Raw genomic sequence first — 16293 nt, 5'->3', positions numbered from 1 at the left:
GTGGAAAAGACACTTCCTCAGAAACAGCTCCACCACACAGGGCCCAGGCACCCTGCTTGGCCTTGCCTTATCTCTAGAAACTTGGCTCCAAGTTTCTAGAATAGTAGAGTTCTTCTTGTCCTAAGACAACTTGGAGTTTGAGATGATTAAACTCAGGGGTGTTTGAATATCAATACAACACTTTCATTTGATCACCAAGTAGAGACTGAGGCAGAAATTGCCCTGGTCCTCCTTCCTGGAAAAGCCTCTGCCCTGGATCTGCTCAGGCCCAGAGCCCACAGTGACCTGAGAGGTGCTGGTGGTGTCACCATTCCTCAGTTTGCCCTCCTCTTTCCCGTAGGCCCCTTTGTAGAGGGAACTGTGGAAATGAGCCAGCCTGCACCCCTCAGACAGATTCAGAGATGAATTGAGAAGGAACAGAAGGCTGGGAAAATGTCACCTTTCTCACCTTTCTAGGACAGGCTCTTAGGGCCTTGGGAGCCTGCCATGCCCTCTGACCCACAGAACAGAAGCCTCGGATTCCCTCCCAGCTTTGAGACAGCTGTAAGCCCCTCCCTCGTCACAGCCTGACTCCATAGGCCTCCCTCCCAGGACCCACCAAGGGTCCTCCCCCTGCCCCAGTCCCGGCCTTGTGCTCCACTGTCTTGCCCCACATCCCACCACACAGGACCCCCACTTCCCTGTCAGCTGCCTGGAGAGCTTGAAGAGCCAAGCCCCCACGTACCTCACCAAGGAACTGCTGCTCCCTCCCGACTTTGTTGTCACTCAGGCAGTGGATGTTCTTGGAGGCCTTCAGGCTGTGGCTTCCCTCTTGCTTGGGACCTCGTGCAATTTAGAGACAGGCTGAGGGGATGAAGGCCGGGAAAGTAGAAACCAGCCCAGACGCCGGTCCTCTGCCCGCCTATCCGCCTGTCCTGTGCCCAGGGGTGCAGTGCTGGGGGGGGGGCTGCGAGCCTGTGACCCAGCACCTACAGACCTCCTCTCGCCTCCTCATCCCAGGTGGTGTACTACTCAGAAATGCATAAGATCTTCGGGGACCTGACCCAGCAGCTTGACCAGCCTGGCCACCTGGATGAGCAGCGGGAACGGGAGAACGAAGCGAAACTGAGCGAGCTCAGAGCCCTCTCCATCGTGGCCGATGACTGACATGCTCCTCCCTGCGAAGGCTCCTGGGATCCAAGTCAGCCTCTCGCCTCTGCCCCTTTCAAGCTTAGGCTTAGACATCAGCCAGCCAAAGGCCTTCTCTGGGAGGAGCGCGGCCGCCGGCGGGCTGGGGAGCAGTGGCTCAGCTCTGCCCGCCAGCCCTTTGGAAGCATCCGGCCTGACGCCAGAGCCCTAAGCAAGCGGCCACCTCCCCACCCGTAGCAAGAGCCCACAGAAAGGTAAGGTGCGGCGAAAGCCTCAGGGGCCTTCCGAGAGCCGGCCGGAGCACTTCCCGGCCTGGGCCCGAACGAGCCTGCAGGGCAAGGGCTTTGTCGGTGCACTGGAGCCTGGTTTGTGTGGTCGGGATCACATCTACCTCCCGATGACCGGTGCTGGTGAGCCCCCCACCTTTGCTGTCTCCCCGCTTCCAAGGACTCATCTGAGAGGCCCAGGACACTGCCCTATAGGGCCTTTGAGCTGCAACGCAGCCTCCTCACGCAAGAGGCTGGCTTAGCCCACTTCTTTACCTTATGTCAAGCGCAGGGACGAGCCCCACCAACCCAAGTCCCGTAGGTTCCCTAGGACTCTCGACTCATGTAAATGTTGTACCACACAGAATGTCACCCCCAAGTCAGAGGCCTCAAAGCAAGAACACTATTGGGTTTGTTCACCTGAATAATTGGAATTTTATTTTTTCAAGTAAAGTTTTCAATAAAATTTCCACATACTGTGCTGTAGCTGAGGAGCGCCAGGCCAGCTCAGTCGGCTCAGGGTTACGCTGCCCCCTGCTGAGCTAGCAGGACCTTGGCGGCTCAGTCTCTTCCCCCTGCTGTGCCCGCCCAGAGGGGCTACCCCGCCATCCAGCACAGGCTGGGCGAGGGCCAGGAGGGGAGAAGAGGACGGGAAGAGCGATGGAGGACACAAGGTCTGTTTTTGACTTTGGTTTATTTAAAAAACAAAAAGCCAAAAGAAAAAACCAACTTTATATACAAAGTCAAACTGAAACCACGGATTATGGAAAGAGGCGAGAATTACGGGGAACAGGGGAGAAGGCTGGGCCAGAGCCAATACCACATTCTGAACACGGGGAGCCAGGGGAGAGGCGCTGGTTTCTTCCGGCGAGTCTGGGGTGGCCGTAACAGCGTGCACTGGCAGACACAGCCCGACGCAGCTCGCTAGCGCTGGCTCCGGCCCTGTGGTGGCCACGGGAGCCCCTGCCCAAGAACCTGCTCCTGGAACCTAACGGGCTTTGTGCCGTCCAGAGGAAGGGGCTCTCACCCCAGCCAGCTTCCACAGCTGTTTCTTCAGTTTATTGGCATCAGACCTTATGACATACTCAAAAAGCCTTTTCCTCCCCGTCTTACTCTAAACTGGAAGAGGACAGGAGAAAGTCAGCACAAGACTAAAGGGCCCCAGGAGAATCCCCAGGGAGAGGGCAAAATGACATTCGAGGGGTGCAGAAGATGTTGTGTTGGATTTAGTTGTAACCGGAACCGGGGTTCCTCGCTTGTCTGTCCCACGTAGCAGACAGACCCCACCCTGACGGCCTGGCCTCCCCTAGAGGCTGAGCACAGGGGTCAGCCACCCCCTGCCTATGGCTCCCAGGTCCTGCTCCAGCTTCTTTCTGGGACCAAAAGGGCTGAAACTTCAGGCTCCATCGCTGACCTCACAGGATGGCAGCTCCTGTGCCAGGGCCCTCAGTTGCTCGGTGCCGGCTCCTCCTTCTCTACCCAGCTGTCAGCCTGTTTGAAACAGATGTAACAAGAATTAAGACTCATTAGGGGTGAGATCCGAGGACTGAGCACCTGCTCCCGGGAGACCCCTGGCGGCAAGCTGCCAGTGATGGCTTCCTGAAGACACTGGAGGGAGTGGGGAGCCTGGCGCCAACAGGCCTGGCTGTCACACACACCCCACCCCCCATCTCCCAACCCAACAGAAGGCAGCTCTCTCCAGGGAGCTCACCTTTTCAACCATCCGCTGCATCTCAAGCTGCAGGGGGGTCAGGCGCCTTCGGAACTCCTGTAACAGCCGCTGCAGCTGGTTCTTCTGTCGTTCAGCTGTTCGGGCCGTCTCCTCAGCCTCGGCCAACCGGGTTCGCAGCTCCTGCATTTCTGCGGCCAGTGTCTTGTTTGTTACTTCAGTGGCTGAGAAACGGTTATGGCTCTCCTCTGAGAAGGAAACACCAAAAAGACTACTGCTAAGTCAAGGACTAGTGCATGGGGTGAGAGGCCTAAAGCCTGGGGTGGCAGGGTCTCCCCATTAGTCTCTGAATAGAAAACATCTCTCCATGCCCCACCCACGCCAGGCCCCTGTGGCTTCGGGCCACTCACCCAGCTTTAGTTCCAGTGTGTGAATCTTGTTCTCCAGGTACAGCCGCCCACTATCCTGCTGCTCCGCACGCTGCAACAGATTCCCCACGTTGATCAGGCTGCCGTTGTGGGACACCAGGCCTTTGTGTTCCGTGGGGGCAGCACTTGGCTTTGGGCTTTTCCCAGAAGGAGGTAGCAGGTCCAGGTTTCCTAGAAGGGGCCGTGGGAAAAATGTGAGGAAAGTCTCAGGAGAGTAGCGGCCCGGCAATCGTGCACAGGAAGCTATGGAGCACCAGCACGTACCGAAGAGCGCCTCCTCAGGAAGCCCGCCATCTGTGCCCTCCTGGCGGCTGTACTGAAGGCTCCGGTACTGGCAAATATTCTGGGTCACCACCCTGCTGACCAGCTGCTTGGCCTGCAGAGAACACAGCCCCAAGATACCCGCTCAGGAGACAGGCCAGCCCTCGCCCCTGTGAGCTATAAGAACCCAGAACAGCAGCATTCCAAGATGCCCACTGGCACCGGGCGTGTGTGCTACTGCACACGTCTGCTGGGTGAGGCCACCTCAGGAGCGGGTACCTGCTCTGCACTGAGCCGGAGCCCAAGGGTGAGCAGGATCTTCTCCAAGTCTCGCCGGTGCAAGTAACCACACCAGTTGGCATCAAAGAAGACAAAAGCAAGAAGACAGTCCAAAGGGAGCACAGCTGAGGGGTCCAGTTCCTTGGGCTGCAAAAGAATCAGGATGAACAGGATTTACAAATAGTTCTCCCAATGGCTAAAATCATGCAGGATGTAGACTTTCTAAAGTCCAGCAGCTTGGCTGACAGTCACCCCCACTGGGCCTTCCAGTTAGATGACCATGGGCCAGGTGGGGCCCCCAGGCCTGCTGGAGCATTTCTGACCCAGGGGCTGTCACCTCCAGAGGAACCAGTGTGCCCCTAGATCAGACACCTAGCTCAGACGCCTCTGGCTCCTATGACAAAGCGCCATTCCCTAGGCCAAGAACCTCTTGTCTTTTGTCCATCAAAAGGTACCAGAAGTCATTTGGTAAAAAGCATCTCTGCCCCAGGAGTGAGGTCTTGCTAAGCTTCACCGGCACTGAATCCCAGGGGGACAGAAAAGGTCTCACCATGTCTTGAAGTGAAGAGAACTCCATCTCAGACTGGTTTGAGGCAACTGACCGGACTTCGGAATCCTCCAGCTTGGCTCCTGCTACAGAAAGCTTACGATGAGCTTGGAGCCAGGATCACAGCAGCCACCCTGGCTCCACACCTGACAGGGAGGCCCTCTGGCCACAGAGCCAGCACCACCAATCTGCCCGCCTGCGCCTCCACTGGCGTACCAAACTCTTCCTCTCCGTCGTCCCTCAGGAGCAGCAGGTCAGGGTCAAGGGTCATCTCACAGAGGTCCTCAGATGCCTCACCCTGGGGCTTCTCTTCCTCCTCGCCCCCAGAAGATGGGGGCTTTGGCAAAAGCCCATCTTCCTTCTAGGAAGGAAGCAGACCACAGTGATGTGCAGGAACTTCACCTTCCACTACTAACAATTAACAATGGACAACATTTGCGTAGCAGTCACGTCCCAGGCACCGTATCACTCCCAGGCACCATATCACATGCTGAGCAGGCACGGTCCCATCAGATGCCTCGCTTTACAGGAGTTCAGAGCCCCAGGGCCACTTCCAGGCACCTGAGGTTCTCCTCAGGAGCCAACTGCAGCCCCGTAGGAAATTACGTTTACTTTATAGTATTTGGGCACAAAGGGAATAGATGTGCTTTAGGAAGTGTTAAGAAATGCAGTGTTCTAGGACCTCCCTGGTGGCACAAGGGGTTAAGACGCAACCTATGAAGCTATCCACAGCCACTGCAGCACCAGTTCGATCCCCAGCCAGGGAGCTACCCACACGGTGCAGCAGACCTCCTTTGTCTTGCCCCCTGTTCCCCTCAGCAGTGTACACTTCAGTCAGTCTGCCTGTTCTGTTCCCCACTCTGTCTCTGGTGAATCCTCTCACACACCACCACCCCCACACGTCTGGCCTGTACCCCATTCTTGCATGCATGCATGAGTGAATCTTTAAAAAAAAAAAAAGAAATGCAGTGTTCTAGCAACCACTGGATGATCAAAACACCTGGTCCTTGCAGCATTCTTAGCAGATTTCTGTGCTGCCGCAGTGTGTCAACCACACTTCTCCCGGGTACACACTTACTAGCCGATGGCCACTGCACCTGAGTACGTGCCAGGGTCATGAGGCACGTGCAGTGAGAGGACTAGTGAGAGAGCCCCATAAAGCGCTCAGAGCAGTGCCTGGTAACACACAGCATGTGATTTCAGCTCAGCGTACCCATGAAGCCCGAGTGCCCATGCGGGAGGCAGAGGTACTCACCGGCGGTGCGTCTGACTCGGCAGCTGTGCCCTCACTCTGTACCTCATCCTTGGGCTCCTTGGACGCCTCCTCCTTGACTGCTTCTTCCTCCTTGACTGCCTCTTCCTTCTCAGGTTCAGGTGGGGCCACCACCTTTTCAGGAAGGCCCAGCAGCATCTTATAAATCCTATAGCCAAAATCCCTCTCCAGCATCTCCAAAAACAGCTCAGCCAACACCATCACCTGGTGGAAGAGGCAGCAGGGGCCTGTGAAAACCCAGAGAGTTGCAAGCCCACCATTCCACATGCCCTACCTCAGCCTCCCAGATGCCTACCTCAAAAGAGACCCTCTCTTTTGGCCTCCGATCTTCCACAATACTATGGAGGGACAGGCTTACACAACCAGGGCGTGCCATGACAGCAGGTTCTAGAGGGGGTGGAGGGGCCTCTGGGAGATCAGTGTCCACTTCTTGCTGGGCCGTAACCTCTGGATTCTCTGCGTTCTGTTTGGAAGTATCTGTTGCTTGCTCTGAAGTATCAGCTGCCTGTTCTGTAGACTCCATTTCCTGGGACAAAAATCACAGGCTTTGACCACCTGGGTCCAAGGCTCAGGGCACTTACCATCCTAGCTTGTTCCTAACGTTCAGCCTTACCGCTGGGACTTCTGGGGCTGGGGCTGCAGCCTCTGCAGCTTTCTGCTGACACAAAGCCTCCCACTCCTCCAAAGGAGGCATGATGGTCCAGATGTCCGGCAGGTATACCACCACAGTCTGGAGCCGCCGCGGGGGTCCTGGCTGCAGGTATTGAAACTCAGCAAAGCGCCACCTGCTCACAAGAAAAAGGGAAAATGTGGGCTGACCCATGGCTTTCCCCAGCATCTGCTTCAGTTTCCAAACATTTATTGAGTACAAACTGCATGCCAAGCTTTGCAAGTACAAAAATAAAAGATACAGACTGAGGGCCCAAGAAATGGTTAAGCCATGGGGAGAAACCCAAGCAGACAATTACTACCCAAGGCACCAATATGGAGCTGAGGGTGACGGAATGAGCCTTGGCAGGTCAACTGGCCTTCAACACACATACACAGCCCTAGTCATGCTCAAGACCAGGGCAACCATTTGTGAGGCCTGAACAAGGAGACAGAGGCAAATTAACAGGCCAGGAAGTCACAGAAGCTTGGTTTCCTGAACCTTCTCACCAGCCCCATTGCCAGCCGCAGACGAGTTCAGGGGAACTACTCACCACTTTGTGCAGGCGCTCAAGTCGATGCCTGTCTGGGCTTGCGCACAGCGGATGGCAGTGCGAACCAGCACCTGTGGGTCGCCCTTGGGGTCGAGGCCATCCAGAGAAGGAGACCACTCACCCCCAACCAGCACTGCCTCCTCTTCTTTCCGGCCCAACAAAAACTGCAGAAAAAATGACCGAGATCAGGGCTCCCACTGCGGAACAGCCTGCCACCACCGTAGAATGCAGGCAGCATGAGGGTAGATAACACGGGGAGTTATTGAACAGTCCAGCCACTCTTTATAAAGTAAGAAGATCAGAGCTATGCTGTCTCTCTGCAAAATGAGTGTTATTTTTACCTCAAAACTCTTTGTGATTTCATGAACAGGAGCTGAACTGCCGAAAATCTGACATGACCTATACACTATCAATGATTGTGCCATGCCTCCTGGGCTCCAGCTCTTACCTTAATCTGCTTCAGAGGATGTTCTGGCGTCTCCCTTGGCTCAGCCATGTCATCCACAAAGAGCATACAACAACGATACAATTCCTCCAACCCTGGGGAAGAGAGCAGCAGTACCTGTGCAGGGCAGTGAGAAGGAAATACTCATAAGCCTCTTCAGGCCCCAACAGTGGGCTAAAGCTGCAGGACCCCAGCCAACTGACCTTGGAACTGTAAGCGGGGTCACTGTCTGCAGAGCTGGGCTCAGCACTGGTGTCTGGAGCTGGCTCCTTCTCAGAAGATACCTGAATCCGACTTGGGTGATGGAGGGAAAAGGGCTGGCTCAGAGGAAAGGCCGACAGCCAGCTCAGATGCACGGCCAGAAAACCAGAAGGGACCAGGAGGTGGCGGTAACGGCGCTGGAGTTCTAAGAAGTCACAGGTGGGGCTGCAGGGAGAATGCAAGGGATCCAGATTGAGCAAAGGTTAAATTATTCTTAAAATGGAACCATGAAAGACTTGGAAGAAAATGGGCAAGTAATTTTATAATCTACAAAAAAACTAAGACACCGCTGAAAAGGATGGCTAACCATATGAAATGTTACAACTTCTAGTGACAGAGCAAAATCAAACTGGGGAAAAAAAAAAAACAGGGAAACCGTTTGCAATACATGACAGAGAAAAGCATTACTGAAGTAATATAAAAGGAACCCACAAATCAATAATGAAAAGTTTACAAGCTTAAAGAAAAATGGGGTAACTGACATCAACAGGTACTTATGAACAGAAAAAGGAATGAAACGTAGCAGGTCATGGAAAGATGTTCAATCTCACTGATAACTAAACAAATGCAAATCAGAATATCACTTTTCACCTATCACACTAACAGAGATCAAAGTTTGGTAATAACGTTGGCAAAGACATGGAGAAATAAGCACTTCATTCCCCACTGATGACACTGTAAATTGACTTCAAATGACTGGCTGATACCTATCAACATTTAAATAAAACCCTTTGTGCCAGTTACTCCATTTCTAGGAACTGATCTAGATAAAATGCATCTACACGCACAGATGTGTGCAGAAGGATGTTTATAATATTTAGAATAATTAGACTAAAAGCAGAAAACTGGTTAAGTAAATTATGATTTCACCCATTCAATGGAATACCATGCAGTTGCTAAAGAGGATGACATCAATATAATAAATGTTAATGTGGATTAAGTTCTGAGAAACCTGAAGTGAAAAAGCAAAGAACCAGTGTGTACAAAAGGCTTTCATTTGTTTCAAAAAAAAAAAGTTTGTAAGTACACAAGTACACATGCACACACACACACACACACACACACACTTGTACACACGTATCTCATTCGTACAAGAAGTTATGACCAGTTGCAAATCTCAACCCACCCCAGCCTTGCACTCACCTGTCCACAGTATAGGGAGTAAGATGGACCCGGTAAGGAGGCAGATCATGCCTTGGTTTCTTAGCACCCCAAGGCTCCCCACCAGCCCGCTGCTTGCGTTTCTTGGAGTCATAGTCATCGCTGGAGATTGATCCATCACCAGAAAGAGGAAACCACATTGTTACATACAGACTCAAAACAGACTAGCCTAAAAGAACTGGAAACAAACTGAACCCCCAACAGTGAAAAAAATGGGTAAAGCAGCCATGTTACCCCCACCACGTTTAATAGTCTGTTATAAAGATATTAAAATGGGTTTTTCTTGGTTTTTGAAAGTGGATATTTAAATGTTTTTAACAATAGAAAAAAATACTCAGGTTAAGCAAAAAGAAGAATATGCAACACTACCTCAACTGTGCAAAAAAAGCTTTATTACTGAAAAGAAAGCACTAATGGTGGATGCCTCTGGCTGATATGGCTTATATTTTGTTTTTCTGAATGTTGTAAATTATAGTCAGCATGCAATTTTTGAACTGATAAGAAAAAAACTGATTTTTTTTCCCAACAAGACAGACATAAGGTATCATGCCAAGGGCTCAACAAAGTTAATTTTATTAGAAGAGACAATTCCTTATTAAGAACAAACAAATCCCTAATAGTACATATTAAGGTCATAAAAATACTCAAACCCTTTGATCTAATAATGCCACTGTTAAAAATTATCCCAAGGGAATTAATTCAAAAGAAGAAAAGAAGTTTTATGTAGGGGGGAAAAAGCAAAGCAGCAAAAGCTAATAGTAAGAAAGCCACAATCAAATCCAGCAATACCTGAGTTTTTATAGTAAATAAACACAGTAATCAGGCAGCCATTAAAACTACCATGAGGATTACAATGCAACATGGGAAATGTGGAAGAGTAAGAATAATTTTAACTGTAAGATTAAAATTATAAAAGTGGGCCTCCCCTGCTGGCGCAGCGGTTGAGCTGCTCCCCTCAGCAGTGTATTTTGTCACTCTGCCTTTTCTGTTCCCTGCTCTGGTTCTGGTGAATTCTCTCCCCCTCCCGCGCTTCTGATGTACCCAGTGCTTGTATAAATAAATAAATCTTATAAAAAATTTTCAGTTTTAAAAAAAAATTATGAAAGTATACATTTATTTATAAAGGCCAACAGTGTAGGGGAAGTGGCAACCAAGTACTTTTCTAATAGCCTTTAAGAATGGTTACTTTTTAAAGGAAAGGAAATGATACAATTTTACAGTATTTTTGTTTTCTGGAATAGTTGATACTACTTTATACATTTTTGTAACAAATCATTTACTGTGGTGTGACTAAGTTAAGGGTGCCATAAATAAAAGCAGTAGAAGAGAAACAAACCTCAAGAGCCTTATAAAATGGTAAACTGATAGAAAATCTCTTGTGTCTCATGAGAGAAATAAAGTCAACTGTCAATTCTTCACATCAAGGTAACCGAGTTGATTTTATTTACCAAAAGTTCTCTGTTCTTTCCTTTTAGACCTTCCTGGGTTGTTTCCCTCATCATCATATCCCTCGGTAACTAAGCTGATTATATTTAACACAACTTTTTTGTTCCTTTCTCTTTTATCTGCCGGGGTAATGTCCCTGTTCAGGCATCTCAATCCAAAACCTGCCTTCTTATCTTGGCCTTATGGGATGTCAACAGTTCATATTTCTAAGAGAAGAACCTTCCAGGGCTTCCCTGGTGGTGCAAGGGGTTAAGATGCAGCCTATGAAGCTATCCGCAGCCACTGCAGCAGAAGTTCGATCCCCAGCCAGGCAGGGAGCAACCCACATGGCGCAGCAGATCTCTCCTGCCTCGCCCACTGCTCCCCTCAGCAGTATGTTTCAGTACATCTGCCTGTTCTGCTCCCCACTCTGTCTCTGGTGGGTCCTCTCACCCCCCACATCTCTGGCCTGCACCCCGATCTTGTATGTATAAATAAATCTTTAAAAGAAAAAAAAAAGGGAGAACCTTCCAAAGTCATTAGACAATTCTTTTTCAGCCTACACATACTGAACTCTTGAGTAAATGCTATCAACCTCTAGTTCAACTGGATGTTCCACTGAATCCTGTGGATTCTAGTCACTTTTCTCACCTTATATGAACTAACACAGCAGGTTAGAAGACAGTAACCTCAGCACGACAGAGCAGGTCTCCTATCTAAAACCTCAGTAGTTTAGCTTTGGTGGGGCAATGGTGACTGTTCCTGCATCCCAGAGTGTAAGGATCAAAATAAAACTTGGCTTCCTGTCAAAACACTAATGTGGCTGACTCCTTTATAAATCAACGTATTCCCCCCAGAGTGACCTAATTCAACTGCCCCGTTCCCACTCTGCAAATTCTCTGTATTCACTGATAGCAATATCTCCCTCCTAAAGGTAACATCTCCTCCCCCTAGACCCTATTAACACTGAAATGTTATGGTGAAAGGTAAAACCACATAGAATGTGCACAGAACTTTGACATGTCCAGGACAATCAAATGCAATGGTCTGCACTGAAAAGCTGAACTTGAACCTCAAACAGAAAGTCAAGAGCAGGTACTGATTCTACCCAGGATACGTTACTCCTGAGGGCACTTGCTGTGACTCTGTAATGAAGTCTTTAATAAACTCACATAATGTGAGAGTGGAAAAATCTCAAAAATTGAAGACTAAGAAGATGCACAAGACAAGGGACGTGGGTGAAGACAAAATATATACCCATGACTTTGAGAGACTGGAACAAAATGTTTCAAGTACTAGAAGTACTGTGGAAAAGGATCCTCATCCTAGAAAATCAAAGCTTTCCCCTAGTTAGAATTCACAATGACCTATTCCAAGGGAACAAACTAGATTCAACAGAGACCGGCAATATCACTTTGCCAAAACTTTTTCTGATTTACTTTACGCTACTTTTAAGTGTTCACATTGGATTGCACTCTCAGTCCTTTCCGTGTAAGAATCTACTGACATCTGGGACAGGTTCTTCTCAGTACAGTTCTCATTTCAAGAAAATTACAATATAAGAGAATGTTCTGGACCAATGGAAATGTTCTATACCTTATTAGGGGTAAGGAGTACATGGGATTTTCCATGTCAAAACTGCAGTTAAGATTTATGCATTTCAATCCATATAAATTTCACCTTAAATTTTTTACCTTAAAAAATAACAAGTAGGTGGGGCCTCCCTGGTGGTGCAAGGTGTTAAGACACAACCTATGAAGCTGTCTGCAGCCTCTGCAGCACGAGTTTGATCCCTGGCTGGCCAGGGAGCAACCCACATGGCAAGGCAGACCTCTCCTGACTTGCCCACTGCTCCCCTCAGCAGTGTACTTAGGTCAATCTGCCTGTTCTGTTCCCCACTTTGTCTCTGATGAATTCTCTCACCCCCACACCTCTGGCCTGTACCCCAGCTCTTGTATGCATAAATAAATCTTTTAAAAAAAAAAACAAGTGGGGCCTCCCTGGTGGCACAGGGGTTAAAGTCTTAGCTATCGCCAGCCACTGTAGCATGAATTCGATCTGCAGCCATGGAGCTAACTCACATGGCACAGCAGACCTCGCCTGTCTTACCCACTGCTCCCCTCAGCAGTGTATTTCAGTAGATCCGCCTGTTCTGCCCCCCACTCTGTCTCTGGTGAATCCTCTCACTTCCCTGTACCTCTGGCCTATACCCCAGTTCTTTTATGCATAAATAAATAAGAATAAATCTTAAAAAAAAAAAAAAGAACAAGTAGGGGGCAGGAAATAGATGGAGGTACACATAAAAAAACAAAGAGTGGCAGATGTTGAAGCTGAGTTCATCATTACTCTGCATACACTTGAATTTTCCACAGTAAAAAGTTAAAACAGAGACTAACAGACACAACCAGAGCAAGTCTTAAGCAAAGCAGTTCAGAGCTTAGCTCCCAAGGGTTTCAGTGAAAACCTTTAGTGAGCGAATAAGGCAGGATAAGGAATGTGTGAGGCAAAGAGAACAGGTAGCATGCTCTTGGAGGTCCCCAATGCTCAGAAATTATATAAGATGGTCCAGCACTATCCACCACACCTGCTCCATACAGAACCAAGAAGCTGCCTGTTGTATAAGGCACAGGCCTGGATTTATAAGAAGTAGCATCCAACAAACACATTCTAACACCACACCATCGTGTACCATGTATATAAAGAAACATGTATGTAGAAATTATATACTTCAAGATTACTCTTTTTTGACAATTATGATTTACTTGACAGTTTTGATTCTTAGTATCTCAATCTTAGGGGCTACAAGTAAAAGGGAAAATTAAACATTAAGAAAAATTCAAAATGGTATTTTGAAAGATGAACTACATAAAAATCCCTGCTTGCTAAGCTAGTTTTATAAAGTTCTAATATTCATATATAAATCTCCATGTGTCTGCTTTTTTCAGGATAAAGGAACTATCGTGTAGTTACGTAAAGAGAATGCTAGTGTGAACAAGTGGCAAAGAAAGGGACATTGCTCCTAGAGGCAAATAAAATAAAATGTTTCGGCTGGATCATCCTCTTACCTTCGGCCTTGATCCAATCGGCCATGAGGGCCCCGAGCAGGAAATCTGTTCAGGTGGCTCAGATGAAGTGTATGGGATGTTTGGAAGAGACTCAGAGCTGCAGAGAGGAAAACAGTAGATGACTATTAAACCCTAAAAATCCATCCAGCTTCCCTGTCCCTTTCTTCTAGTGCACAGAAATATCCCCTTCTGAGATAGTTACAAGTCCATCCAGAGCACCCCATAAAGCTACAAGTCCAACAACCATGCTACTGGTACTCACGCTTCTGAGGAAAGAGTGGGGGAATACGGTGAGGCTGGAAGATCAACTGGGGTTGCGCTCCCAGAATCCCTTGCTTCTGTCCCAGGGCTGCCACATGCAGAAGGGGAGGTGCTGGGGACTTCAGTAAGGGCTGCAGGACAGTAGGCAGGAAATTCAGAGGAACCTATGGTTAATGCCCTACCCCCTTGACAAAAATAAGATTTTTGCTCAATTTCAGGGTACAGGGGCTTCCCTTCCTCCCCCTTCCAACACAGATAGCAAGGAGAGACGAATACCTGGTTGGAGAGCGTTTGCACCTTGACAGCATTCCAGGGCACTGCCTGGCCTGGGTTGTATGCAGCCTTCACCAGCACCTTCTCACCCAGCTGGGGTAGCCGGCCCTTCACCACACTGCCAGCACACAAGCCAGGAGGCCCAGTCAGGACAGAGACCCTGGCCAAGCCACCCTAACTGTCCCTACTGAGGTCCTTCCCATCAAGATTTCCCTCACCTTGCACAAAAAACAGCAAAGCAATGGCTTTAGAGGGGCCCACCAGCATGGTGACAGAATGGAATCCAATAAGCATTTACAGAGGGGACTCAGCCTCATGCCTACCTTAGCTGGAAAAAAACCTCTTCATCTACCACCCCAAAATAGTCATGCAAGCTTGTAACAATGCCAGTGAAGACCCTCTGCTTCTCTCCACCCTGTAAGAGAAGGGTTCAGTTTGAAAGTTAACAGGGAGCAATCTGGACAAAGGCACATGCTTACACTAGCGTTTCATCCTATCCAGAGCACTGCTTCTTAGATTCACACAGAAGAAAATATAGATACATAGTGCACACATTCAATCTCTGGGGGGTGTGTTGTGGAGGTGAGGGGGTTGTAATGATTCTTGGGTCACAAGTTTTTTCTAGGATTTCTGGTTCTGTAGTTCCAAGAAACACTCTAAAGATTTCCCTGGAGCCGTAATTTAGAATTCCCCTTTCAAAGAATTGAGAGTCACCTCAAAGGGGCCCAGGACAGGAGTCAAGAAAGGACACTGTAAACCTAAGAACTGAAAGCATCGAGCACCCATATATGCTGTGGCAGTCCGAAGGGCTAAACAAAACTAGAAAGGATGCCCAACCTACCTGAAGGTGCCTGGCATTTTGAGACAGGTCTGTGGCCACAGGAGGAGTGAGCAAACCAGGAGGAGGACCCAGAAGAGATGTAGAAGCTGTGCCTATGGGGACAGAAAAGCAATGTCCAGGAACTACACCTACCACCTTAAGCGCTAGTCAGCCAGAGAACACGGGAACTCAAAGGGCAAAATAGCTCCAAGCAACTCCTCCACAGGGTTTCAGTGGCAACCACTGTGGTCTCCTATTTTCCTAAGCAGCAGCAGCAAAATGCTGCTTTTCTCCCCAGAGAAACCCCACAAGCCATATTTTAAAAGACTACTCTGAAGCACATACTTCCCAGCATGAGGGCATGGGATAAAGGTGATCACCTGAGAAGTTGCGTCCCCCGGGAAGGGGGTTGATCCGCTGGCGCTTAAACTGGGACATTGGGAATGCTGTCCTCTTTCAGAGTCTGAGGGGAAAACCTTCAATCAGAAAAGAAATATTAACAACTCACAAGGAAAATTTCCATCTACCTCAAAAAAGGACCTAAGGATCTTAGAAAGCAGGGAGGTGTGTGCTGAGAATGAATGAGGGTAAATGAATATAGAGGGGTGCAGATAATGAAGAAACTGCGTTGTTCCAGTTTGCTCTCACAACAGCCTCGTGGGTGACACTGTCACGCTATTTTCCAGTAAAGGAAACTGAAGCTCAGCGATGAAGAGACTTGCCCGAGGCCACATAACCAGTGAGTGTCACGACTGCGCTTCACAGCCAGGTCTCCCGACAACTTAACGCTTCTCTCACTATGCCAGGCCACCCCCAAATAATTTGGGTGGTTGGGGGGCTGGGAAGCGCCCCGCTGACATTCATTCATTCAAATACATCCGCCAAAATGCTCCACGCAAGGCCCAGAAAAATGGAGGAGGCTGGTGCCGAGGGATGGTGTGGGCCCTCTCCCCGGAAGCCCGGCCCGTTGTTCGGCGGACGGGCTGGTGGAAGGTAGCTCCGTGGCCCGGACGACAAGGATCCGGCTGCGCGCCCGCCCTCCGGCTCCCGCGCTCCCCGGCCCTGCGCTCCCGCCTCAGCAGCCGCCAGGCGCCGGGTCTCCCCAGCCGGCCTCGGCCACCGTGGTTTCTCCTCCTCCCGCCCGCCCCCAGGGCCGAGGCCGTTGCCAGGGAGACGGGGCTTGCAGTCCAGAGGGGGCTCGGCCTCTTCCGCGCCCCGTGCATCTTCGCTTCCCTGCACTCGCAGCCCCTCGGCCAGGGGAGGAGCGAGGGGGCAGAGGGGCGGCAGGGGGCCCCCCAACCCACCTGCGGGCCAGGGCCGCGACACCGGGGGGACAAAGACACCCGGAACCACCACAGCCGCTGCTGCCGCCGCCACCGGAAGCGCCTCTCCGGAAGCGCGACCACTGGTCGGAAGCTGCCACTCTCCCGGATATGGTTCCTCCCTCTTCTCCACCGACCTCTCCCTCCCCCACGCTGGCCTGCCATCCCGCCCCCATTGTGGAGCGGAAGTGCGCCTTCCCCTAGCGG

At 50.0% G+C, this 16293-nt stretch overlaps 2 protein-coding genes across 3 annotated transcripts in view; one reads left to right on the top strand and one right to left on the bottom strand.

Annotated features, from left to right (window-relative positions):
- The window catches only part of BIN3 (bridging integrator 3), a 48949-nt gene extending 37680 nt beyond the window's left edge, over positions 1-11269 (top strand). The window contains exon 9 of the mRNA XM_037497273.2: positions 1000-11269. Within this exon, the coding sequence (XP_037353170.1) occupies positions 1000-1146 (147 nt within the window). The 3' untranslated portion in view covers positions 1147-11269. The remainder of the gene's footprint in view (positions 1-999) is intronic.
- CCAR2 (cell cycle and apoptosis regulator 2) lies at positions 2072-16169 on the bottom strand. 2 transcript variants are annotated; one of them, XM_054690636.1, is made up of 21 exons: positions 16069-16169; positions 15145-15240; positions 14786-14877; positions 14268-14359; positions 13948-14062; positions 13673-13802; positions 13411-13507; positions 8903-9022; positions 7702-7924; positions 7502-7615; positions 7054-7217; positions 6465-6636; positions 6147-6377; positions 5834-6055; positions 4795-4939; positions 4582-4664; positions 4032-4178; positions 3756-3867; positions 3474-3662; positions 3106-3311; positions 2072-2885 (listed from the first exon to the last, which is right to left on the bottom strand). In XM_054690636.1, exons 2-21 carry the CDS (start codon positions 15200-15202, stop codon positions 2841-2843), a joined length of 2757 nt encoding a protein of 918 aa, XP_054546611.1. In that variant the 5' UTR covers positions 15203-15240; positions 16069-16169; the 3' UTR covers positions 2072-2840. The 2 variants fall into 2 exon arrangements, with proteins under 2 accessions (XP_054546611.1, XP_037353171.1); XM_037497274.2 differs by having other exon boundaries at positions 4582-4661.
- Between the last annotated feature and the right edge of the window lie 124 nt (positions 16170-16293).

This window comes from Talpa occidentalis, unplaced genomic scaffold (genome assembly GCF_014898055.3).
Source record: "Talpa occidentalis isolate TD23 unplaced genomic scaffold, MPIMG_talOcc4v2.1 talOcc4.8, whole genome shotgun sequence".
NCBI classification, from domain to species: Eukaryota; Metazoa; Chordata; class Mammalia; order Eulipotyphla; family Talpidae; genus Talpa; species Talpa occidentalis.
This window is presented reverse-complemented; position numbering and strand designations above follow the sequence as displayed.